General features: G+C 46.0%; 3 protein-coding genes and 1 pseudogene across 3 annotated transcripts; all 4 read right to left on the bottom strand.

The window, feature by feature from the left end:
- Positions 1–1,199: 1,199 nt before the first annotated feature.
- LOC100839842 (LON peptidase N-terminal domain and RING finger protein 3) lies at positions 1,200–2,689 on the bottom strand. The gene has a single exon (XM_003574761.4). The coding sequence runs from the start codon at positions 2,173–2,175 to the stop codon at positions 1,360–1,362; it is 816 nt and encodes a 271-aa protein (XP_003574809.1). The 5' UTR covers positions 2,176–2,689; the 3' UTR covers positions 1,200–1,359.
- Positions 2,690–3,307: 618 nt separating this feature from the next.
- Positions 3,308–10,056, bottom strand: LOC100832053. The gene is made up of 4 exons (XM_003572380.4): positions 9,954–10,056; positions 6,938–9,209; positions 5,749–6,394; positions 3,308–3,950 (listed from the first exon to the last, which is right to left on the bottom strand). Exons 2-4 carry the CDS (start codon positions 9,180–9,182, stop codon positions 3,719–3,721), a joined length of 3,123 nt encoding a protein of 1,040 aa, XP_003572428.1. The 5' UTR covers positions 9,183–9,209; positions 9,954–10,056; the 3' UTR covers positions 3,308–3,718.
- Positions 10,057–10,646: 590 nt separating this feature from the next.
- Positions 10,647–17,543, bottom strand: LOC100832348 (ubiquitin carboxyl-terminal hydrolase 1). The gene is made up of 5 exons (XM_024460515.1): positions 17,425–17,543; positions 15,544–16,834; positions 14,629–15,027; positions 13,124–14,090; positions 10,647–11,294 (listed from the first exon to the last, which is right to left on the bottom strand). The coding sequence occupies exons 2-5, from the start codon at positions 16,820–16,822 to the stop codon at positions 11,063–11,065; spliced, it is 2,877 nt and encodes a 958-aa protein (XP_024316283.1). The 5' UTR covers positions 16,823–16,834; positions 17,425–17,543; the 3' UTR covers positions 10,647–11,062.
- A 1,489-nt stretch (positions 17,544–19,032) lies between these two features.
- On the bottom strand, positions 19,033–23,462 carry LOC100832664 (annotated as a pseudogene).
- Positions 23,463–24,655: the final 1,193 nt, after the last annotated feature.

The raw sequence follows: 24,655 nt of genomic DNA on the forward strand, positions 1-24,655 counted from the left end.
ATTGATTAAAGTACTTCTACTACCGGATTCCGCCATTCCGGACACACTTGCGTGACTATTCCCTTCCTTGACCAGAGATGTGGGAAACAAAAGAAAAGTCCAACCTGGAAGGGACGATAACGGAAAGAAAAAGGTGCTTCACTTCATTCTTTTTGAGCAAACAAAGGTGGAGCTTTAACTAACTGGATCAGATCATCAACTCATCAGCTAATCATCGAGCGAAAACGCGCTGATAAACCCGGAAAAGAAGCCATCGATAATGCAGGAGCAAAGTGGGGCGTACTTAGCAAGCACTAGTTGCTTCTATCCTTTCTGACGAAGCCCCAAAACGAAACCCCAACTGATGATGTGATCAAACACTGGAACAGAAAGTAAGCCAGTTGTTAAGCAAATCGGCAAGCTGTTGTTGAGGCACTTTGCTTTCCCGTGTGATGTGGGCGTGTAGAGTACCTGATGGACCTCGGACCAGGGTTTGTGGTCGACCCGGCCGGCCGGTGAGCGGCTCGTGGAACCAACCCAGGGGGCCAGGCCAGGCAGGGCACTGGCACTGACAGTGGCTCTCGACCAAAGCTGGCCATCTGTATTGTCTTGTGTCCCCTTGCGGTGGAAAGCAGGGGAAAGAAAGCTCAGCGCGTTACTGCTAGCAAGCAACCTCATGGGGGTTTCATCTTAACCTCATGTGGGTTTCTAAATTCTAATAACAGCCTCGTGGAATGACACGAGGGAGCGTTGGGCGAATCTGATCCGAATAATGAGATGCGCTCCATGGATCATGGACGGATGGAAGGAATTAAACGAGCTCATGCCGCCCTTGATGCTGCACACACAGGCACAGCACAGTGGAGTGGACCGTGGAGTGGCGCGGAGCAGAGGCCAGAGGAGTAATTTTTAATAAACGAAACTCCCGTACGGAGGTGAGAGCATCTAGGTTCCTCGAGATCTTCAAACAGAGCGTGCTTTGGCATGGGATTAGCTGGACAGCAAAGTAATTCAGATTCATCTGGACTCAAACCCAAGCAAAGTACCGTAGGAGTAAAAATCTTGTTTAACTTAGACCCGGCAACCACCATTTCGTTTGCTTAGCTCTGATGGACTGGTTGATTGGTTACGAGCAGCAGCAGCAGCAGGGAGCTAAGAACTCTCGATCCAGGTATTGCTTCGGGTTTTGAGGATCGAGACGAGAACAGAAATGCGCAGTGTAAGAGCGGAATTGGTCTCTCGCAAGCAAAAATGTAGGAACAGAATCGTTGATTACTGATTAGGAGCAGCAGAACCTGAACCTGGACATTTTGATGTTATCCTCTTTCAGTTTTCGCAAGAAGAGAGAGGGCGGAGATCTATCTATGTCTGGATGCTTGGTCAGAAGATGTGGAGGACGTCGAGGATGGCGGCGTTGCAGAGCGGGCAGCGGCCGCGGCCGGCGAGGAGCTCGCGGGCGCAGGCGCGGCAGAAGGTGTGGCCGCACGGGATGAAGGCGGCGCCCTTGGCCCGCGCCATGCACACGCAGCAGCACCCCGCGCCTCGCCCCGCCGCCGCCGACGCATCCGGCTCCGGCTCCGCGTCGTCGTCCTCCTCCCGGGGCGGCTGGCTCGGCTCCTCCGCTGGCTCCGGCTCCGGCTCGTCGTGCGCTGAGGAGCTCCACTGCCGCTCCGTCTGCTCCAGCAGCGCCATCAGCGACACCCTCTCCTCCCCCTCCTCCTCCTGATCCCGATCCGTCGGCGCCTCCGGAATCGTCGGCGTCAGTGGCGGCGGCGGCTGCAAGACCTCGGCCGCCGCCGCGGGCGGGGAGGTGGCAGGAGCCGGCAGAGACACGGCGCGGCGGACGGAGGGGTCTCCACCTGCGCCGCCGCCTGGGGGAGCCGGGAGCTGGTCGTCGCGGATGATGTCGAGCAGCGTCCTCGCGGCGGCAGCGGCGGCGGCGGCGGACGAAGACGGCGAGGGGGAAGAGGCGAGCCGGTCGGCCTGCATGGCGGACGCGAGCGTGACCGCCGCGGCCCGCCTCCCTGCCGCGGCGGCGGCGCGGGCAGCGTCGTCGTCGTCGCGGAGCTTGAGCAGGTCGCGGAGGTTGCAGGACCCGCCGCCGCCCCCCGCCACCGCCGCCGCCGAAGGCCCCACCGTTAGGGCCAGCTGGTCCGCCAGCGTGACGCTCCGCCGCAGCACCCTCCCCCCTTCCATGGCTCAAATCAAATCAAATCCCCCTCCACCACCTTGGCCGCCGCCCCGCGTCGGGACAAGGAAAGGAAAGCAGCCAGGGTAGATAGCAGAGGAAGAGGAGAGACAAAGGACAAAGGCAAAGGGCAAAGGAAGCGGCTCGCTATTCTTCTTCGCTTCTGGGTTCTGGTCAAGCAGCCGCGGCAGGCGGGGCTTTGGTGGTAATAAAACGGACACGGGCACTGGCAGGGGCAGCAGTGCAAGGGAAGCAAGGGAGCGGAGCTCCGGATCTCGGGCCCTCGGCAGCCGAGGCTCGGCTAATAATCCAATTTTTGACGATTTCCGGGCGGAATTGCGGGGGGTTTTGCGGTTATTTTCCCTTTTTTGCTGCGCTACGAACCAAGACCCGGGCCGGGGTTGCGTTGCGTGCCACGGCCGGGTTAATTTGGACTTGGAAGGTATAGAGTAAAACCGAGCAAGCAGCAGGCAGGTGTCCGTTGGTGGGAGGAGTAATGAAGGAGTGTGGAGCGGGCGCATGATCCATGATGAGTGCACTGGCCGAGTAAATGGAATGTGGCAAGGCATATTTCGGAGAGCAAGCCACGCGTGCCCGGGATGACACGACCCGATGGACCAGATCGATACGAATGCGAGTGCAGCTGCTGGGAATTTTGGATGGGAGTTGAGATGGTGTGTGTGATCTGGTCCAGTTTGTGAGCGAATCGCGCTGCTGGGGTTGCGATGGTCACGCAGTCCGACAGCAACGTAATTAGAGGTCTGTTTCATCACCAGCTAGCTATCGATCGGGCCGGTCAAAAAGCCGCTAGCGACTTTTTGTTTCTCCCTTGGACGCTAGCGTCACTGTCGCTTGCGCTGTGGGGAGACCGAAGGTTCAGACTTCAGAGTCGCCCCCGTCTGTCCGTTCCAGCCAACTCCAATCTCCGATCTGATTACACACAGGAGGGCAACACAAACCTTCCCAACACAGAGCAGGATACTGGCATTTTTCAACACTCGAAACGGCCACATGCGCACTCTGACATTGCGAATCAGCTAAGTCAAGCATCTTAGAATGGATACAGAACATATTTTAAAAAAAAAACTGGATGCACACACCACACCAGAAAAGACTGACTGCACATCAACAAAACAGAGATTCAGAACAATCACGACTGCTATTTCAGGGCATATCTAATTGGAGAATGCTGTCCATCACAAGAATATACAGAGGGATACCTACTCAGTGTTGTTCTAACAAAACAAAAACTCTATCCAGTTTTCTCCTCTCCACAGAAAAGAAACTATAGTATGCTTCTTATGTACAGAAACAGTGGTTATGAACGATTATGATGACAAGATGGCCATCAACACTGGCCGAAATCTGTCCAGCTGACTACCCTACAAGCTGCAACCTATATATATATATATATAAAATCCTTCAATCACTCATCCAAGGCAATAAAATTGGACTTTGATCATCTACTCAGCCATCCTTGCTAATCTCACCCTTCTGCTTCCTTTGTCATTGCACTTCTGATGAGTTGGTGGGTAGAATCAGACACATGACTCAGTCCTCCATCCTCTCATAGAAAAGGACGTACGCCTCGCACCTGAGAACTTCTTGTAGAGAGACTTGACTGATGTTGTGATCGTTTGCACAAACCCAGGAGGAAGCGCCACTGCTCTGCTCATTGCAACCTGCCCTCACATAAGCAATGTAATGCCCTCCCCCCAAGTTGGCCCCAAGGTGCTCAATGACACCAACTAGACGATACCTGGAGTCACCTTTGTCCTCGCAACTGAAAATCAGAGAAAACTGAAGTAATCAAACCAGACGAAAGGATTTAAGTTAAACGAGAAACTCAAGATTATATAGACAACCAACATTCGCATGTCTTTTTTTTAAAACAAGAAACTGAATACTGTTAACAAGGAAACTCTACCTGATAAAAGACACAAAATGGTTTATCTTAAGTGACTGATCATGTACTAACCGAAATTCTAAGAAATTAAGGCACATAACAATTTTAATAGACCATTAAAAGATGTTACGTTCATGCCATCTAACACTGAAATACTTGAACCAGAACTATATTTAACAATCCAAACTTTAAAGAAACTATATTTCGACAGTACATTTCAAGGCATCTTGTTTTCTTCTCGAACCCACACATCAAAATGTTGTCATTTTATATTAGAAGAAGAATGCTGAGAAGGTGCTAAACTTAGAGACCGCAAACAAAGGCCAAAACAAAACATAACTAACCTAAGCAAAAATTGTGCTAAGCAAACCCAAACAAAGAAAGAATAGCAGAAGAAGGCTAGCAGGTCTGTTTTGTATAATATTGTACAATATGTTTTTTAGGGAATCATAGTTATGTTTTATGACATGGTAGTTCGAAGGAAACATAACCATAGCTTAGTCAGTGATACATTGTTATGGGAAATAGAGTTCGTGGCAGACGGCCTCTACAGCTAATAAATATTCAAATATGATAATATTGTGTACAAAAAAAGTAGAGTTTCAATCAAAGGCACAGGATTCTGGTCCAAATAAGGCTGTCAGTAGACACTCAAATTCAATTGAAACTATATTGCAGTTAAATCCACGGTACAGTTGGACATTTCACATGGTCAGTTGGTCACCCTGTTTCCTTTTTCTATGCACAAAATCAGCAGAATTGATAGCATTTACAAGAGATGGAGCCACACACGCACTAGATGGCATCTGGATGGTACCTTCACACAATTCAATTAAGCTTCCTACTACCATGTCCTGACAAGTGCGAAATGCTAGTCTGAACCTAAAAGATTTGTCTACAAACTTTCAAATAAATTTCTGTTGCCTGGCATACTTCTTATTTTAAATCTTTAAACATGACAATTTTTCCCATGGGTCCACTTGGTATGTCACTGGAGTCAACAGGGGTGGCAAGATTGCAGCAGAAACACCAAAACCTAGAGAGAAATAATTATACAAAGCTTTGAATCGTTGGAGCAGTTCAAGTGTAAACACGACAAAGTGACAAACCATCCAAGAAAAAAAATTACTCCAGGATAAGCAATCGTCGTTCAACAGTTACTGAAATAGATGTGATTGCAGGACTGCAGGGTTACATGTAGAGCTGCAAATTTTTGACCCTCAGGGTACCCTGTGACCCTCCTTAGTTCAAACAAATGAACTAATTTTTCAAAAAGTTGTGTTATTTTAAAATTTTAGTTCATTTGGTTGAACTAAGGAGGGTCAGAGGGTACCCTGAGGGTAAAATTTTTGCAGCTCTAGTTACATGGGCAAGTCTTGTTCAGAGGAACACTGTACGCATCTTCTACACTAGCCTCGTGTTGGAGGGAATGCAGTTTAGTATGGTATGAATTTACAATGGCCATTCACTTTATTGTTATGCTGTTGCAGTCGGTCAGTGAATGCACTATGTTCTTGGGCTCCGTGGCATTGCTAACTGCTGAGCTTTTGAACAGTAAATGTTTCCATGAAAAATATAAATTGGGTTGGTTTATTCACATATTTCTAAACTAAATCATGTCAGCATATCCGTGAGAAACAAGATATTGCTGTGCAGAACTAAAAGAAGTTGTTACCTTGGGTCCATGAATGGTCCTACATCAAGAATCTCCTTAAAGCTCACATGTCCTCTCATTTTAGTAAGATCATCTTTATATCTCTTCAGTTGAATGGTTAGTACAGGTGGCAACTTGGTAAGTAAAATTGTTTGAGTTGCACCACCATTCCCATCTTTCTGCTCATTTAGATTTTCATGCACTCGTTTTGCACGCTGATAATCAAGCTTCACCTGCTCACCATTTATACTACTTATATTGGTCCTCGGCAGCTTAGCAACATTTGAACAGTCATCACAAGTCCAATCTAGTGGTCGTTCAAGCAAAAGCAGTGCCAGGCAGTCCTCAATCGACGAAAGAGAGTTCATATGTTCTGCCACATCATATATAATATCACTCCTGCTCTGAGCTTTCCCCTTGTCTTCTTTAGTAACTTCTACTGAGCAAGTGTTCTCCTTGGCTTGTATATTAACAAGTGGAGGTGGACCTATATCTTCTGGATTGTGAAAATCTACTTTTATCTCGCCCATTTCCTCTGTGTCACTGTCATCAAACAAGTTAGGAATGAAATCAAGAGCTTTTATTTGCACCTCAATGATCTTTCCTGGGACATCATTCTTCCGAGTCTTCAAATGACCGTTTACAACATCCTTCACTTCAGTAGAATCTGCAGGATTCAAGCATACACATCTTTAGTATCTGCATTAGCAAGATCGTGCAACCAGAAACCTTCATCCTTGCATATTTTATAATCTTTATCCATTCTAAGCTGATTTTTATACGATAACTATACATGCTTAAGTTGTTAACCAACCATTTAGTGCAACACTTTTATCTTATGAAGGCAAGGACTCAAAACATCCAGAGAAATTCGAACTACTACAATATAGTAAACACAATTGCCATGTTCAGACTGCTGAAACATCCAACCCGATTTTATGTAGCCATCCTGAAGGTCTGCCTGCTAGTTCTTTGATCCATGTACAAAATGTGCTCAACAATTTTCACTGCTTAGCCAGCACCAGAGTTCCATTCCGGAAAGTTTGTTCTTGTATTCAACAAACATGGCAAACAATAGTAGTAGATCACGCTATTCCACACTTGCCTGCATTATTTCCTCAAAAGTTTTATGACCCCAGACACCCCCACATATCTGCAGGCTTGTTCACCATTGTTTTTTGAAGTAACATAAAGAAGCACAGAGACTTACCAACTTGCAAAGGCTTGGGTTTCTTCTCCATGGCCCCATCTGCCAATTCTGAACAAGGATTCTGAGAATCACCGCCTCCAGCAATTCTTTGAATCTTTTCTTCATCACCCTTGTCAATTTGTTGAAATAGTTTCTCATGAGGCTTCTTTGGAGATCTGCCGTTTTCGCTCCTTAGTGATGACGTAACACTTCTTGCAGGAGGGTCCTTTGATGGCAGTGCCACAGCTGGCTGGAGATCATGGAATTTGCCATGGCTAACTGACTTATTCGGACAACTTTTGCAGGATAAGGTCTGACACTGCTGACCCTTGAAAATGGAATCCCCAAATTTAGGAAACTCTGTAAACCCTCGCCTGGAATAAACCTCATTTTGCTTGTGCACCTCCTTATCCAAAGCACTTAGCAAATATGTAAGGAAGTCGTGGCTGTCTTGCATGCCCATGCCCATGAACTGCATATCAGAGGAGCTCTTCATAGCATCCAATAGCTTTCGTGGGTCAAGCATTCGTCTGGAATCATTCGTACCCGCATCAAACAACTGCTTCAAGTGCAGACCAATGATCCCCAACCGAGCATCCGGTCTTAAAATCATTGTTCTCAGCTTACCAAGTGCAAGGAGGCATTGCAGCGATGCATTCATGTAGCATGTGCTTCCAAGATTTGGTATCCCTTTGATAACATAGCCGTTCCCATTAGCGATCTGAGACACATGGCTACCTGCAGCATCACTGAACACCATTCCCTGCTCATACTTTGCCACCGTTCCCCACACACCGTTTCCATTGCTTGCCACCGTTCCCCACACACTGTTTCCATTTCCGGTCAACATTCCCAACACACCGTTTCCATTTCCGGTCAACATTCCCAACACACCGTTTCCATTTCCGGTCAACATTCCCAACACACCGTTTCCATTTCCGGTCAACATTCCCAACACACCGTTTCCATTTCCGGTCACCATTCCCCACACGCTGTTTCTGTTGCTTGCCACTGTTCCCCACGCACCGTTTCCATTTCCGGCCACCATTCCCGACACACCGTTTCCATTTCCGGCCACCATTCCCCACTCATCCTTTCCATTTCCGGCCACCATTGCACATGCATTTTCGTCCACGCTGAGCCTCAGAACTTGTCTACATTCGAAGCAATACCCCTTATATGGTTCATCGTACCACAGAAGAACCCAATGCTGGAACTGTTTGGCGTGCCAGCTGGCATGTCCCTGCGGATTTTCCCTGTCCCCCTCTGGCCCAGTGCAGAAATAAGAGCTGCACTCCGTGCACAGCATCATCCCAGCATTCTCCTCACTACCACCAGAGATTCTCTTCCAAGTGACCCTGCACAAGTTATGCTGGCACTTCGGGTGCTTCTTGGCAGTCTTGAAGTCATTCGCAATCACATACAGATCCTCGTCGGTCATGAATATGTGCTCACACCGCCCGTCGTCAACGGGACTGTAACTGCTTGACACCTCCTCTTCCCCTGTTGATGGTGATTTGCTCAACTCCAGCAGTGTCTCAGCGCTGCATCGAGGAGCAGCCCCATCCAGAGCCAGTAAGTCCAGGTGCTGAGATTTTTGTGGGTTCTTGGTCACCTCCTCCACGGTCAGAATCTTCGTCTTGTGCTCTACCACCATTCCACACTCATCCTTTGCATTGTTTGGTACCTCCTCCACGGTCACAATCTCCGTCTTGTCCTGTACCACCATTCCCCACTCATCCCTCTTTCTGGGCACCATTGCCCACTCATTTTTGTTCCAGTTGTTCGCACCGAACCTGACAACGCGTCGACACTGGAAGCAGTAACCAGTACAGGGTTCATCGTACCACAGAGCAGCCCAATGGTGGTAGAGGTTGGCGTGCCAGTGGGCGTGTCCCTGCGGATATTTCCTGTCCACCACCCCAGAGCAGAAGGTAGATTTGCACACGGCGCAGACCATCATCCTGGCATTTTCCTCGCCGCCACCAGTGGCTTCCCTCCCGGTGGTTGTGCACGGGTAATGTACGCACTTTGGGGGCTTCTTGGCAGTCTTGGTGTCATACACCAGCTCATCACCGTCCATGAAAAAGTGCTCGCACGGCCCCATGTCGTCGGTACTGTCGTTGGTTGTCGCCTCCGCTTCCCCTGTTGATGGCATTTTGCCCAACTGTGACACCGCCGTGGCACTGCATCTAGGACCAGCCGCAACCAGAGACTGCATGGCCGCGCCCTGCACCGTCATAATCTTCCTTTTGTCCTCTCCCATCACGCCTGTCGCCTGAAAACCATGAAACTGCAAGGATGATTCACGTGAATAATCCTTAAACCCCACAAAAGAAAAGAAAAAACACAAGCAAACCAAACAAATTAGAAGTTGAGGGACGAACGAGAAAGAACTCAACTCCGCGGGCCAGGAACGAACCAACCAAGAGAAACGCACTCCATCAAAAAGCCTGCAACAAAACCAAACATCCCGGCGAGCATCACGAATCAGCCGCGCCAATAGCTTCCCGGGCAAGGAACGAACCAAGCAAGACAGCCGAGGAACAGCGATTTTACTTTACAAGAGAAACCCCCAGCAAACCCCAACCAATAACGACGGGAAGAGAAAATCGAACACCCCGGCGAGCATCACGAAACCAGCCACGCCAACAAGTCCCCGCGGGTAGGCACCAACCAAGCGAAGCCGAGGAATGGAGATTTTGCGAACATCCCGGTGACGAGCGAGCGAGCGAGCATCGAGAAAAAACCTCTCGCGGCCTAGCTACCTAGGGGCGGAAACGCAACCCAAAAACGCGAAACAAGCGGAGAACGGGGTGGAGGAGTAGGATCTCCAACGGTAAGACCAGAGGAAAGCCGACATTCCCGGCGGGGACACGCCGCAGGCAAAACAGCGCCGCCCGCGCGCGGACTCGATTCGATTCGGGGGCCGAGCAGCAAAGGAACCCTCCACCACCAGGCGATCAAGCAAGCGAGCGGCACTGCTGCATGCGCGCGCGGCGGAGCGGGAGTAGGAAGGGGATGTAGCGGAACTTACCGAGCGGCCGCGGCGTCCGCGGCGAAGCCGAAAGGGGCGGAGGAGGGGGTGGTGGAGTCCGGCGGGTTTGGCCTGCAAGTGTTGCCGCCTCGCCCCAAATATCGGTAACTTTACGTTGGGATTTGGTTTGGGCGAGCCGCCGCTGGATAGCGCTAAGCATTGGGTAAGATTGCGTTAATCTACCAAGAGCCTCGTCGGTGGATACAGGCCCGGCCTGGTAAGATGCCAGCGGCCCAGGCCTGTTATTATTTCTACTACTCCCAGTTCTGGCCTTAGATCGAATACGAGCGCAGAAAATGAGCAATTTTCTAAAATGGAAGTGTACTGCCTTTTGATCCAACAAGGATAGTAACGTCGGGCAAGTGGCCACGACGACCGATCAGAAACAGAAAAGATAAGGGCAATTGTCGTCGTCGGAGCCAAGTTTTGCCTTGCCCAGATAGACTGATGCTGCATTGGTACTCATGATCTGCTCCAGTTGCTCAGGAATAGCATGTCAACAAACGAAACTTCAGGATAGCGATTCAACACATAAACAGCAACATAAAGCACTCAGACAACATCTCAGACACCAGCTGTCAGTTCCAGGAGAAATAACACAAGGGAAAAAGGAACATGCTGCAGACTGTCTGTCTACCCAGGAAACAGAGATTTAGAATAATCAATTTGATATTTCAAGGTGTATCTAATTGGAGAATGCTGCCCGCCCATCACAAAAATTATAGCCAAAGGGATATGTTGCCAGCCTTTCATGTTTTCCAGTGTCCCACCTATTCAGTGTTTTTCTAACAAAAAGAACTCTATTCAGGGTTTCCTTTTCACAAAAAGAAAAGAAGAACTATACAGTATGCTTCTCATCGACAGAAAAAATAGTTATGAATGAATGTGACCAGATCATCTGACAAACAACAATACTGGCCGAAATCACTGCAGCAGACTAATCCACATGCTACAACCGATGCAAAATCCTGCGATGACTCGGCCAAAGCAACAAAATTGGGCTTCATGACAGACTCTATGTTAGTTGGCCATACTTGCTAATCTCACTCTTCTGCTTCCTTTGTCATTGCACTGCTGGTTACTTGTTGGGTAGAATTGCCAGACGTGTTTCAGCCATCCATCCTCTCATAGAAAAGTATGTACGCCTCGCACCTGAGAACTTCTTGTAGAGAGACTTCTGTGATGGTGTGATCGTTTGCACAAACCCAGGAGGAAGAGCCACTGCTCTGCTGATTGCAACCTGCCCTCACGTAAGCAATGTAATGCCCTCCATTCAAGAGGGGACCAAGGTGCTCAACGACACCAACTAGACGATAGCTGGCGTTATCTTTGTCCACACAACTGAAGACCGGAGAAAATTGAAAAGGCCAAAACCAGATAAGGATTTAAGTTAACAAGAAACTAGAGATTTGCTGGAGTACCAGCAATGGCAGGTCATTCTTGAAAGCAATAAACAAGCTATTTGTTAACAAGAAATCCACATCAGGTTAAAGAAAAACAATATGATGCATATCAAGGGACGGATATTAATAAAATTTCCAAGAAGTAAAGGCTCATAATAATTTCAACAGGCCACTGAAAGATGTTAGGTTTACTTGTATCCTTCTAACAATGAAATACTGAACTCAGAAATATACTCCCTCCGTTCCATAATTCTTGTCGAAATCTTACATGTATCTAGACACTTTTTAGGAATAAATACAGCCATTTTTAGACAAATTTGAGACAAGAATTATGGAACGGAGGGAGTACTTAACAATCCAAACTTTTTTAAAAAAGGTTGCCAGGCAAGGCATTTCAAGGCACCTAACCAACTACAGACAGAGATGATAATTTTAAATCATAACCATAACTTAGGCAGTGATACATCGCTGCAGGGATTAGTGTTTGTGGCAGATGGCATGTACAGCTGATACACATTCAAATACAATGATATGGTGTAAACACTAATTATTCAATCAAAGGCACAGGGTTCTGTTGAAAATCAGGCTGTCAATAAAAACTCACATTCAGTTGATATTCAAATCGCAATTAAATCCACAGTAAAACTGTTCGCATTTACAAGTGGAGCCACACGTGCACTGACAAATACAACTTTTCTTATATGCACCGATGGCATCTGGGTGATACCCACACACGATTCAATTACGGTTCCTACAATCATGGTGTGACGTGAGAAGTACGAAATACTAGTCTGAACCTAGGGGAAAGAAATGGAGTTTTAACCTAAAAGATAGTCTACAAATTTTTACATAAATTTATGATCTCTCGCAAAAATAAAATAAATTAAAACCTTTCGACTTGGACCACAATCGTCCTGCAGGTCCACCTGGCATCACACTAGGAGTCACCAGGGGTGACCAGATCCCAGCAGAAACAACAAAATTTAGACAGAAAACTTATACTCCCTCCGTCCCATATTAAGTGACGAAATATTACATGTATCTAGACGCATTTTGGGAATAGATACATCCATATTTGGGCAAATTTGAGTCACTTAATATGGGACGGAGGGAGTACAAAGCTTTGAACCATTGGAGCTGTTAAAGTATAGTCAAAGATGAAGTGCAAGACTGTAGGGCGAAATGGGGAAGTCATGTTCAAAGGCGCAAATTAATATGTATGCATGATCTACATTACCCATGCGTTGGAGGGAACGTAATAGCCTGCTGCAGATTAAGAATGTCCATTCAGTTTACGGCTGCTGCAGTCGTTAAGTGAATGCAACATATTCCTGTTATGCCCAATTCTAGCATTGCTACTAACTGAGATTTTAAATAGCATTAGATAAATAAGCATTTCTTGCTATGGAATCTTTTTATTGCAGAAGGTTAAATGTTACTGCTCCTTTTCTCTAAACAAGGTTAAACGTAACTGCCATCATATTTACTAACTTTGTGCAAAATATACATCAATCAAATACTCAAATCACCAAACCGAAGATTATGATGCATATGCATACTACATAGGATGGATGACAATTGTGGTAATTTTCTAGCAACGTAAGAGATAGTCTCCATGAGGGTGAACAGACCACCACAACCTTAGATATTTTGTAAGAGTAAAGAAATGTTTCCTGACTAAGATCAGTTTGATTTATTCACTTAAAAAAAAATAGTCTGCTAGATAGAAACAAGATATTCTCGACGCGAACTGTAAAAAGTTGGTACCTTGGGTGCACGAATGGTCCTACATTAAGAATCTCCTTAAAGCTCACATGTCCTCTCAATTTAGAAATATCACCTACGAATCTCTTCAGCTGAATGGTTAATACAGGTGGCAGGTTGGTAAGCAAAATTGTTTGAGTTGCACCACAATTCCCATCTTTCTGCTCAGTTTGGTCTTCCTCCAGCTTTACCTGCGTCCCACAGCCCTGATTTTGTGTGCTGGTATCTTGACTATCCTGGGCGCTCAACTGGTTAGTCTGTTTCTCAGTTGGAAGGCATTTAGGAACAGCTTCTTGAACACCTTCAGGACTTTCAGGTTTTTTACTGGCTGAGTCCTTTTCACCACAGCTCGTCCCTGAAGTATCTTCAGTAGTGCTGTCCCCAGAGAGTATAAGTTGACCCTGTGCATCACAACCACCATGTGGTTGCCTGCTTGGAGAAGAATATCCTACTGACAAGCTGTTCAATTCACTAGATTGCTCACTTGGGCATGTTTTCCTGTCTGACTGTTCCGTCTGGTCTCCCCCAACAGCTGTATTCACATTGGTATTTGCCATCATCTGTTCACCATTGTTAGTTCTATTGACTTTGGAACAGTTCCCGCAGGTCCATTCTAACGGTTGGTCAATCAAAAGCAGTGCCAGGCAGTCCTCAATCGACGAAAGAGAGTTTATATGTTCTGCGACATCATGAATAATATCACTACTCTGAGCTTTTCCCTTGTCTTCTTTAGTAACTTCTGCTGAGAAAGCATACTCCTTGGCTTCTATATTACGAAGTGAAGGTTGACCTATATCTTTTGGATTGCGAAAACCTATTGTTGACGCACCCATTTCCTCAGAGTCACTGTCATCAAACAATTTAGGAATGAAATCAAGAACTTTTATAGTCACCCCAATGACCTCTCCTGGAACATCATTCTTCTGAGTCTTAAATTGATCATGTACAACATCCTTCAGTTCAGTACAATCTGCAGATTCAAGCATAAATGACTTTACCATTATCTGCATTAGCAAGATCATGCAACCAGAAACCCTCATCCTTTGCATATATTAGAATCTTCATCCTCCACATTCTTAAGCAGTTTTTTCTTCGCCAATTTTCATACAGACATAAGTTAACCAACCATTTAGACTGACACCTATTGTATGAAGACAACAACCAAAGACACTCAGCAATTCGAACTACACGATAGAGACCCCTTTGCCATGATAAGACTGTTGAAACATCCTGCCTGATTTTATGTATCCATCACAAAGGTCTTCCTACTATTTCTATGATCCATGTGTAAATTGTCCTACAATTTTTTCTGCTTACTTAGTACCGGAGCTCCATTCTTTAAAGTGTCATATGTTCAGAAAAATAGCAAACAGTAGAAGTACATCACGCTATTCCACACTTTCTTGCACTCTATCCTCAAAAATTTCATGATTTCGACACACCCCACATATCTGCAGCCTTGTTCACCATTTTTTTTTGAAGTTAGAGAGAGGAGCACATAGACTTACCAACTTGCAAAGGCTTGGGATTTTTCTCCATGGCCAAATCTCCCAATTCTGAACCAGGAACCTGAGAATCACCGCTTTCAGGAATTGTTTGAATCTTTTCTCCATCATTCTTGTCACTTTGTTGAAATAGTTTCTTACAAGGCTTCCCCTTGTCTTGTTCACAAACTTCTACTGAGAAAGCATACTCCTTGGCTTCCATATTACCAAGTGGAGGTGGACCTATATCTTTTGGATTGCGCAAACCTATTGTTAGCGCACCCATCTCCTCAGAGTCACTGTCATCAAACAATTTAGGAATGAAATCAAGAACTTTTATTGGCACCCCAATGACCTCTTCTGGAACATCATTCTTCTGAGTCTTAAAATGATCATGTACAACATCCTTCGCTTCATTAGAATCTGCAGATTCAAGCATACATGGCTTTAGCATTATCTTCATGAGCAAGATCATGAAACCAGAAACCCTCATCCTTTGCATATTTTAGAATGTTTATCCTCCACATTCTAAAGCTGTTTTTTCTCGACAATGTCGTACAGAAATAAGTTAACCAGCCATTTAAAGTAACACTTCTTGTATGAACTATGAAGACAACAACCAAAGGCACTTAACAGTTCAAACTACACAATAGAAACCCCTTTGCCATGATAAGACTGCTGAAACATCCTGTCTGATTTTATGTATTCATCACGAAGGTCTTCCAGCTATTTCTCTGATCCACGTTAAAATGTCCATAAAAAAATTCTCTGCTTAAAGTGTCAAGTGTTCAGAAAAATAGCAAACAATAGAAGTAAATCACGATATTCCACACTTTCTTGCATTCTAGCCTCAAAAGTTTATGATCTTGACACTCCCCGCATATCTGCAGCCTTGTTCACCATTTTTTTTGAAGTGGAGAAAGGAGCACATAGACTTACCAACTTGCAAAGGCTTGGGATTTTTCTCCATGGTCACATCTCCCAATTCTGAACCAGGAATCTGAGAATCGCCGCTTCCAGGAATTGTTTGAATCTTTTCTCCATCATTCTTGTCACTTTGTTGAAATAGTTTCTTACGATGCTTCCTTGGAGATCTGGGGCTTGTGATCCTTGGTGCTGGCGCAACACTTCTGGCTGGAGGACCCTTTGATGGCTGTGCCACAGCTGCCTGGAGATCATCAAATTCAACATGCTGAACTGCACTATTCAAACAACTTTTGCAGGATACGGTCTGACACATCTGGACCTTGAAAATGAGTTGACCGATTGTAGGAAAAACTGCACCCCCTTGCATGCAATGCAACCTGTTTAGCTCCTTCACCTCCTCATCCAAAGCATCGCGCAAAGATGTAAGAAAATCGTGGCTGTCTTGCATACGGTTGCCCCAGAACTCTTGATTATACATCCTCATGCAATGCAATAGCATACGTGGGTTCAACAAACATGTGGCATCATTTCCACTGCTTGTCTCTACAAACAACTGCTGCAGGTACTGACCAATGGTCCCCAACCGAGCATCCGGTCGTAAAATCATTGTCCTCAGCTTACCAAGCGCAAGGAGACACTGCAGCACTGCATTCATGTAGCACGTGGATCCAAGATTCGGCATCCCTCTGATAATATAGCCACATACATCATCACCGGCCACTATTCTCTGCTCATCCTTTGTATTACTGGCCACCATTCCCTGCTCGTCCGTACCCTTGCTGGTCGCCATTTCCCAGTCATCTTCCTTCCATTTGTCCTCACCAAGCTTCAGAACACATTCACACAGGTAGCAGTACCCAACATAGGGGTTATCATACACCAGAGCAACCCAATGGTGGGTGAGCTTGGCATGAAGCTGGGCATGTTCAGTGCAGAAAGTAGAATGACAATCCAGGCACACCATCCTCATAGCCTTGCCGCCAACAGAGGATCCTCTGTGACTGCACACATAACTCTGGCACGTCCAGAGCATCTCGCCCGCCTTGATATCAAACACAAGCATGTCCAGATCCTCGCTGTCCAACAATAAGTGCTCGCACCGCTCTATCTCAGAAGTACTGTGGCTCATTGCCACCTCCACTTTCCCTGCCGATGGTGATTCGCTCAACTCCAGCAGCGCCGCTGCTGCGCTGCTTTCAGTACCAGCCTCAGCCAGCACGTCCAGGCGAGGGGCTTTCTGCGGTCTCTCTGGCGCCTCCTCCCCCGATGTAATCTTCCTCTTTTCTCCCATCACGCCTGTCGCCTGGAAACCCAAAAAAATAAAATAAGAATGAGTCACCTGAATCCTTAAACAATTCAAAACTCGAAGCAAAGCCAAGAAAGAGAAAGAACTCCACTGACTAGGGAAATAGGAACGAACCAACCATGAAAGAAAAAAACGCCATAAAAAAAGCCTGAAGCAAAACCGAACGTTCCGGCGAGCATCACGAACTTCAGCCGCGCCATAGAAATCCCCGGGCAAGGCACGAACCAGGAAAGACAGCCAAGGAATCGGGAGAACAACACGAACCCCCATCGATGAACAAAACAGTAAGACCCCGAACATTTCGGTGGTGAGCATCGAGAGAAAAAGAAAGAAAAAAAAACCTCGCGCACCGCCTAGCTTAGCAAGGGCGGAAAAGCTACCCCGAGAACGCGAAAGAGCGGAGAACCAGGGGAAAACTCCACCAACTAAATGAATCCGACATTTCCGACGGGGACGCACGCAGGAGGGCGGCGTCGAGGGTTAGTTGGGTTCGATTCGGGGGACCGAGCAGCAAGGAACTCGCCGCCGCCAGGCAATCAAGCGCGCGGCGGAGCGCGATTCAGGGTGGGGGATGAGGCGGGACTTACCGGGAGACGGCGAGGGAGAGGTGGTCGCAGGAGGAGGAAGCGAGCGGCCGAGGCGCTCGCGGCGAGGTCCGGTGAGCGGGCGGAGGAGGAGGGGGGAACCGGCGGGGTTTGGGGCTGTGGTGGCCGGTGGGTTTGGTGTTGCCGCCTTTTGTGTGCCCGGAATTAGAGGGGCGCAATGGACATGGCGAGTAGCTAGCCCAGGCCCGGTCCGGCGAGCATCACGAAAAAGTATTAAGTTGCCAGCGGCCCAGGAGCAAGGCTGCTGTGCCGAAGTCTCCTCTTTCAGCCCAGCTCCGGCCTTAGATCCAACAAAAGGGCTCTCTCAAAAAAAAAAAGTCAAGCCAACAAAATGGCTCTCTCTCAGCAGTTCTTTTTAGAGCCCGCTCAAAAAAACAAAAGGCAATTCTTTTTAGAAAGAAGTTTATTCAAACATTTATTTTTTGGAAAAAGGTTCCGTCAAAAACACTACCCGGCCCAACAAGAAAACCAACTAGCGGAGCCTTCTCACATTTTGGAGTGGATTGCATCGACTGGCTGACTGGAAACTCGAAAAATACTCAATCGGTTCCATAATTTTTGTCGAAATACATAGATATATTCATTTTTAGGCAAATTTGAGACAAGAATTATGAAAGTACACACTAGTGACCATCGCCACAATAGATTTGACGGACGACAAACCAAAAAACACCCATCAAATAGCATTTGGGAAAAAACACATTTTGGAGCTTCAGATTTTTTTTTTCACGTACATGTAGATGCTCAGTTCGGACCCGCAGATTTTCATGAAGATTTTTATTTATTTATTAAGCTGGCGGCACTATCGCTGGCGGTTGCCAGCTGCTGGGAGAGGAAAATTTCCAAGTCGCCGTCCGTTCCAGGCGAGGCAGGTAAACAAATACGGTCTTGTTCGCTTGCATTCCAATCTGTACAAAGAAAATAACAAAGCACCACATCGCGAATAAGCAGCAACGTGAAGCACTCGGAGACATTGCGAATCAAACCAAGTCAGTATCTCAGAATGGTTGCGACATTTGGCACGCACACACCAGATGGTAGCGAGAAAGAGAACAGATATCAGTTTGAGAAAACAGAGATTCAGAAAAATCAAATATCATTACGAAGGGTATCTAATTGCTGAATGTAATATATTCAGGTGTGGATCCCCCCCCCCCCCCCCCCCCCGCGTTGATCTCTCAAAAAAAAATTTGCTGAATGTTGCCCATCAACAAAAGTATTCAGAGGGATATGTTTCCTTTCAGTGTTGTTCCAACAAAAGAACACTATCCAGTGTTTCCTTTCACAAAAAGAAAGGAAAAACTATAGTATGTTTCACATGGACATTAAAGAAAATGGTTATGAACCAGCATCATTGGCCGAAATCTCTCTATGCTGACAGATTGGTAATCTCTCTGTTTGCCGGTTTCAGTAAAATGGAACCGGGGGGTGCTTCCCCCCGTCCCTCTAAAAAAAATTCCGTAACCAATGAAAAATCCTGCGATGACTCTATGTTAGTAGGTACACTTGGCCATCCTTGCTATTCTCACCCTGTTGCTTACTTTGTCGTTGCACTTCTGATTAGTTGGTGGGCAGAAATACACATATGCTTCACTCGTCCCCCTCCATCCTCTCATAGAAAAGAATTTAGGCCTCGCACCCAAGAACTTCTTGTAGAGAGACTTCTCTGATGTTGAATCATCTGCACAAACCCATGAGGAAGACCCACTCCTCTGCTGATCCGCCCTCACATAAGCAATGTAATGCCCTCCTCCCAAATTGGGACCAAGGTGCTCAATGACACCAACTAGACGATAGCTGGAGTTATCTTTGTCCTCACAACTGAAAATCAGAGAAAAACTGAATACTCAAACAAATAATTAAGTTAACAAGAAAATCGAGATTTAGCTGGAGTAGCGACAATGGCATCTCTGTCTTGAAAACAACAGACTGGATATTAACAAGAAAGCTACATCAGATTAAAAAAAATACAAGCTGATGCATCCCAAGTGACTGAATTATGTACTACCTCCGTTTCATAATTCTTGTCTCAAATTTTTCCCAAAATGGATGTATCTATTCCTAAAAAGCGTTAGATACATGTAATATTTCGACAAGAATTATGGAACGGAGGGAGTACTAATCAAAATCCCAAGAAATAAAGCTCATAATAATTTCAACAGGAGATGTTAGGTATACTAACAATGAAATAATAAACCCAGAATTATACTTAACAATCCAAATTTAAACAAATAAAAAAGGTGCCTAGTTTAGGCATTTGAAGGCACATGACCACCTACAAACAAAAAATGTTCTACCATATCAAAATTGTATTATATAAAGATGGTAGTTTTAAAACATAACCATAACTTAGTGATACGGCCTGTACAGCGGATACATATTCAAAAATGATGGAGTTTCAATCAATAGCACAGAGTTTTTGTCAATAAACACTCACATTCACTTGATACTCAAATCGCAATTAAATCCTCTGTACAGTTGACCGTTCATATTCTTAACCTGTAACTCTTTTCTATGTGACAAACAACAGAGTTGCTGACATTTACAAGTGATGGAGCCTTCACACAATCGATGGCATCATATACATCGATGGCATCTGAATGACACCTTCACACAATTCCAAAATTAAGATTCATACTATCATGTCCTGAGAAGTGAGAAGTACGAAAAGCTAGTCTGGACCTAGAAAAAAACTAGTCTACAAACTTCCATATAAATTTCTGTTCTCTGGGAAAAAAAGTCATTTAAAAAACTTTCAGCCTGATCACAATTTTCCAATGGATCCACCTGGCATCACACTAGGAATCACCAAGCTGACAAGAAACAAAATAATCTAGACAGAAAACGTATACAAAGCTTTGAAGTGTAGGAGCAGTTCAAGTATAGTACAAGATGAAGTGACGAACCATCAAGAATAAGACTTGCGCAAGTATAGTACTCCCTCCGTTCCATAATTCTTGTCGAAATATTAATGTATCAAGACACTTTTTAGGAATAGATACATCCATTTTTGGGTAAATTTGAGACAAGAATTATGGAACGGAGGGAGTACAAGATAAGCAATGGTTATTCGGCAGTTAGAAGAATAGATGCGATTGTGTCATTTCTAATTACTGAGCTTTCAAAATAGCAAATGTTATGTGACTAAGATCAGTTTGGTCTATTCACTCTTCTTTAGACCAACTCATGCTAGTCTGCCAATGAGAAACAAGATATTCTTATGGAGAACTGTCAGAAGTTGATACCTTGGGTTCATGAATGGTCCTACATGAAGAATCTCCTTAAAGCTCACATGTCCTACTAATTTAGAAAGATCAGACGCAAATATCTCCAGATGAATGGTTAATACAGGTGGCAGCTTGGTAAGCAAAATTGTTTGAGTGGCACCACCATTCCCATCTTTCTGCTCAATTGTGTCTTCGTCCACTTGCTTTGTACTATGATCATCCAGCCTTACCTGCTTCCCACTGCCCTGTGTGCGGGTAACTTGACTATCTTGGACGCTCAACAGATTAGTCTGTTTATCAGTTGGAAGGCATTTAGGAACAGCTTCTTGAACACCTTCATGACTTTCAGGTTTTTTCATGCCTTTGCTGGAAGAGGGTGAGTCCTTTTCATCGCAACTCGTCTCTGAAGTGATTTCTTTAGTAGTTCTGTCCACCGAGAGTATAACTTGATGCTGTGCATCAGAACCATGTGGTTGCATACTTGGAAGTACATTCTAATGGGAACCTGTTCAAATCAATAGGTTGCTCACTTGGGCTTGTTTTCCTGTCTGCCTGTTCAGTCTGGTCTCCACCATCAGTTGTATTTACATTGGTACTTCCCATCATCTGTTCACTGATTTTACTACTGTTGGTTCTCCGCAGTTCAGCAGAACAGTTCCTGCAAGTCCATTTTACCGGTTGTTCCATCAAAAGCAGTGCCAGGCAGTCCTCAATCGTTGAAAGAGAGTTCATATGTTCTGCGACATCATGAATAATACTACTACACTGAGCTTTCCCCTTGTCTTCTGTTATAACAAGTGGAGGAATAATATCACTGCTCTGAGATTTCCCCTTGTCTTCTGTTATAAAAAATGGAGGAATAATACCATGTACAACATCCTTCACTTCAGTAGAATCTGCAGATTAAAGCACACATGGCTTTAGCATTATCTTCATTCAGCAAGATCGAGCAACCAAAAACCCTCATGCTTTGCATATTTTGTACTCTTTATCCTCCACATCCTAAGCTGTTTTTTCTTTGACAATATCCATACATGCTTAAGCTAACCAACCATTTAGAGTAACACGTATTGTATTAAGACAAGGACCCAAGAGAAAGAGCAATCCGTACCACGACTTACAATAGCAAACACCTTTACCATGTTAACGCTTCCGAAACAACTGTTTGAAAGAAGAAAAAAAAGACTGCTGCAACATCCTGCCCAATTTTATGTCGCAATCTCGAAAAGGTATTCCTGCTATTTCTTTGACCCATGTGTAAAATGTCCTTAATAATTTTCTCTGGTTAACAATAGCAAACTATAGTGGTAGATCATGCTATTCCACACTTTCCTGCATTCTTTCCTCAAAAGTTTTATGCTCTCAGGCACTCCTGTACATCTGCACCCCTGTTCACGATCGTTTTTTGAAGTTAGAAGAGGAGCACATAGACTTACCAACTTGCAAAGGCTCGGGGTTTTTCTCCATGGCCTCATCTCCCAGTTCACCACCATCAGCAATTGTTTGAAGCTTTTCTCCATCACTCTTGTCAGTTTCTTGAAATAGTTTCTTGCAAATATTCCTTGGAGACGTGCGGCTCTCGATCCTTGGTGGTGACTCAACACTTCTGGCTAGAGGATCCTTTGATGGCAGTGCCACAGGTGTCTGGAGATCGTATAACTCAACGTGTGTAACTAAATTATTCGAGCAACTTTTGCAGGATATGGTTTGACACGACTGGACCCCGATAATGGATTTACCAACTGCAGGAGGAGTCCCTGGACCCAAATCCAAGATGTCGCAAAGAACCAACAAACCATTTGTCGCATTTAGGAAATAAATGTCCTGATCTAAAGCATTGCGCAAATTCACAAAAAACTGGTAGGCGTCTGCCATGTCGTTGGGCTTGAACTGCTGGTCAGATTCCCCCCCACAATCCAATAGCATATGTGGGTCCAGCAAGCTTCTGGTATCATTTTCACTGCTTGTCTCAATAAACAACTGCTTCAGGTACCATCCAGTGGAGAAATTCCTGGCCCCGTACCAATCCACTCCTAAAATCACTCTCCTCAGCTTACGAAGGGCAAGGAGGCACTGCAGCACTACATTCATGTAGCATGACTTTCCAAGATTTGGCATCCCTCTGATAACATAGCCATCCCCATAACCATAAGCAACCCCAGATGCATGGCCACCTACATCATCGCTTCCCCACTGATCCTTTCCATTTCTGGCCACCACTGCCCACTCATCTTTGTCCTGGGAGCTGTTCCCACCGAGCGTCAGACCTTGTTCACAATCGAAGCAGTATGCCTGATACGGATCATCGTACCACAGAGCAACACGGTGCCTGGCGTTATTGCCGTGCCAGTACGCGTGCCCCCTCGGATTTTGCCTGTCCCCCACCGGCCCAGTGCAGAAATGAGAGCGGCACTCCGTGCATAGCATCATCCCGGCGTCCTCATCATCGCCATCAGAAGCTCCCTTCCAGGTGACCTTGCACTCGTCATGCTGGCACATCGGGTGCTCCTTGGCAGTCTTGTAGTTATTCGCGATCGTACCCAGCTCCTCGTCGGTCATGAGCATGTGCTCGTGCTGCAGGCTACCATCTGAACTGCCACTGGTTGTCGCCGCTTCACATTCCCCTGCCGATGTCAATTCGCTGAAGTCCAGCTGCATCGATGGCGATTCGCTCGACTCCGGCGGCGCCGCGGCCGGCAGTACCACGGCTGGGGCCAGGCGCGGGGATTTTCGCGGGCTCTTGGCCGCCGCCTCCTCCTCCACCGTCGTAACCTTCCTCTTGTCCTCTCCCATCACGCCTGTCGCCTGAAAACCAAGAGAAATGCAAGAATGAGTCACGCGAATCCTTAAACACCTCAAAAACCCAAGCAAATGCAAGAACCCTAGAGGACTGAACCAAGAGCGAGGAAGATCTTCGCGGACCAGGAACGAACCAACAAGTAAAAAACCCCACGAAGAAGCCTGCAACATGTTCGAGAAACGAAGCCTGAAGCAAATTTTCGAGAAGAGAAGCCTGCAGCAAAATCCAATGTACCGGCGAGCATCACGAATCAGCCGCGCCATCATCTTCCGGGGAACGCGAGAAAACCCAACCAATGAACAGAACAATAAGGAACCCAACATTCCGCTGGCGAGCATCGAGTGAAAACCTCGCAGCCTAGCTACGGCGGATAACAGGGGGGGAACTCCACCGGAAACACCAGAAGAAATTCGACATTGCGGCGGCGCCAAGGGGTTCGGTTCGGTTCGGGGACTGAGCAAGCAGCGAAGAACCCACCGCCACCAGGCAATCAAGCGAGGAAGGAAGCGGAGGAGCAGGATTGGGGGGAAGTGGAACTTACCGGGATACGTCCAAGGAGAGGGCTCGGAGGAAGGAGGGAGTGAGCGGCCGCGGCGTTCGCGGCGAGGCCGAGAAGGTGGTGGAGGAGAGAGGGAGGGAAGGGGAGGCCAGTGAGAGTCCGGCGAGTTGGGCTGCGGTGGCCGGTGTGTGGGGGATGAAGCGTTGCCGGCTTTGCGTGCCCGAAATGCGTATTTACGCTGGGGTTTGGACGAGTCGCTGGACCCAGGCCCGGCCCAGTTTACATAGAAGGTACCGGAATGGGCCCGCTGGTCTAAGGTTCCATTTTCTTTTTTTTAAGGTTCCATTTTCCGAATCCAGTCCTGGCCATCCCGTAATTTTATTGAGACTCGACATCCATGATCCATCAACTGATCAAAGGCACATTGTTTTGACAAAAAATCCAAAAAAAATAACAATGTAAATAGAAATTGCATTGAAGTTTTTCAAAGAAATCTTCACGATAGTATCAATCTTCACAACATGAAATACCACCAAGATTTCAGTAAAGATATTATAATCAGATTGCTGCAACGACACCACCACTTGAACACATTGACGAACTTGACTATGTTCAAATATTTCAGAAAGTCTCGTGAGTCGCCCATCCAAAAAATGGGAAGCCAAGCCATGCATGTTGCATGTACTT

Source organism: Brachypodium distachyon, chromosome 3 (genome assembly GCF_000005505.3).
Source record: "Brachypodium distachyon strain Bd21 chromosome 3, Brachypodium_distachyon_v3.0, whole genome shotgun sequence".
Classification (NCBI taxonomy): Eukaryota; Viridiplantae; Streptophyta; class Magnoliopsida; order Poales; family Poaceae; genus Brachypodium; species Brachypodium distachyon.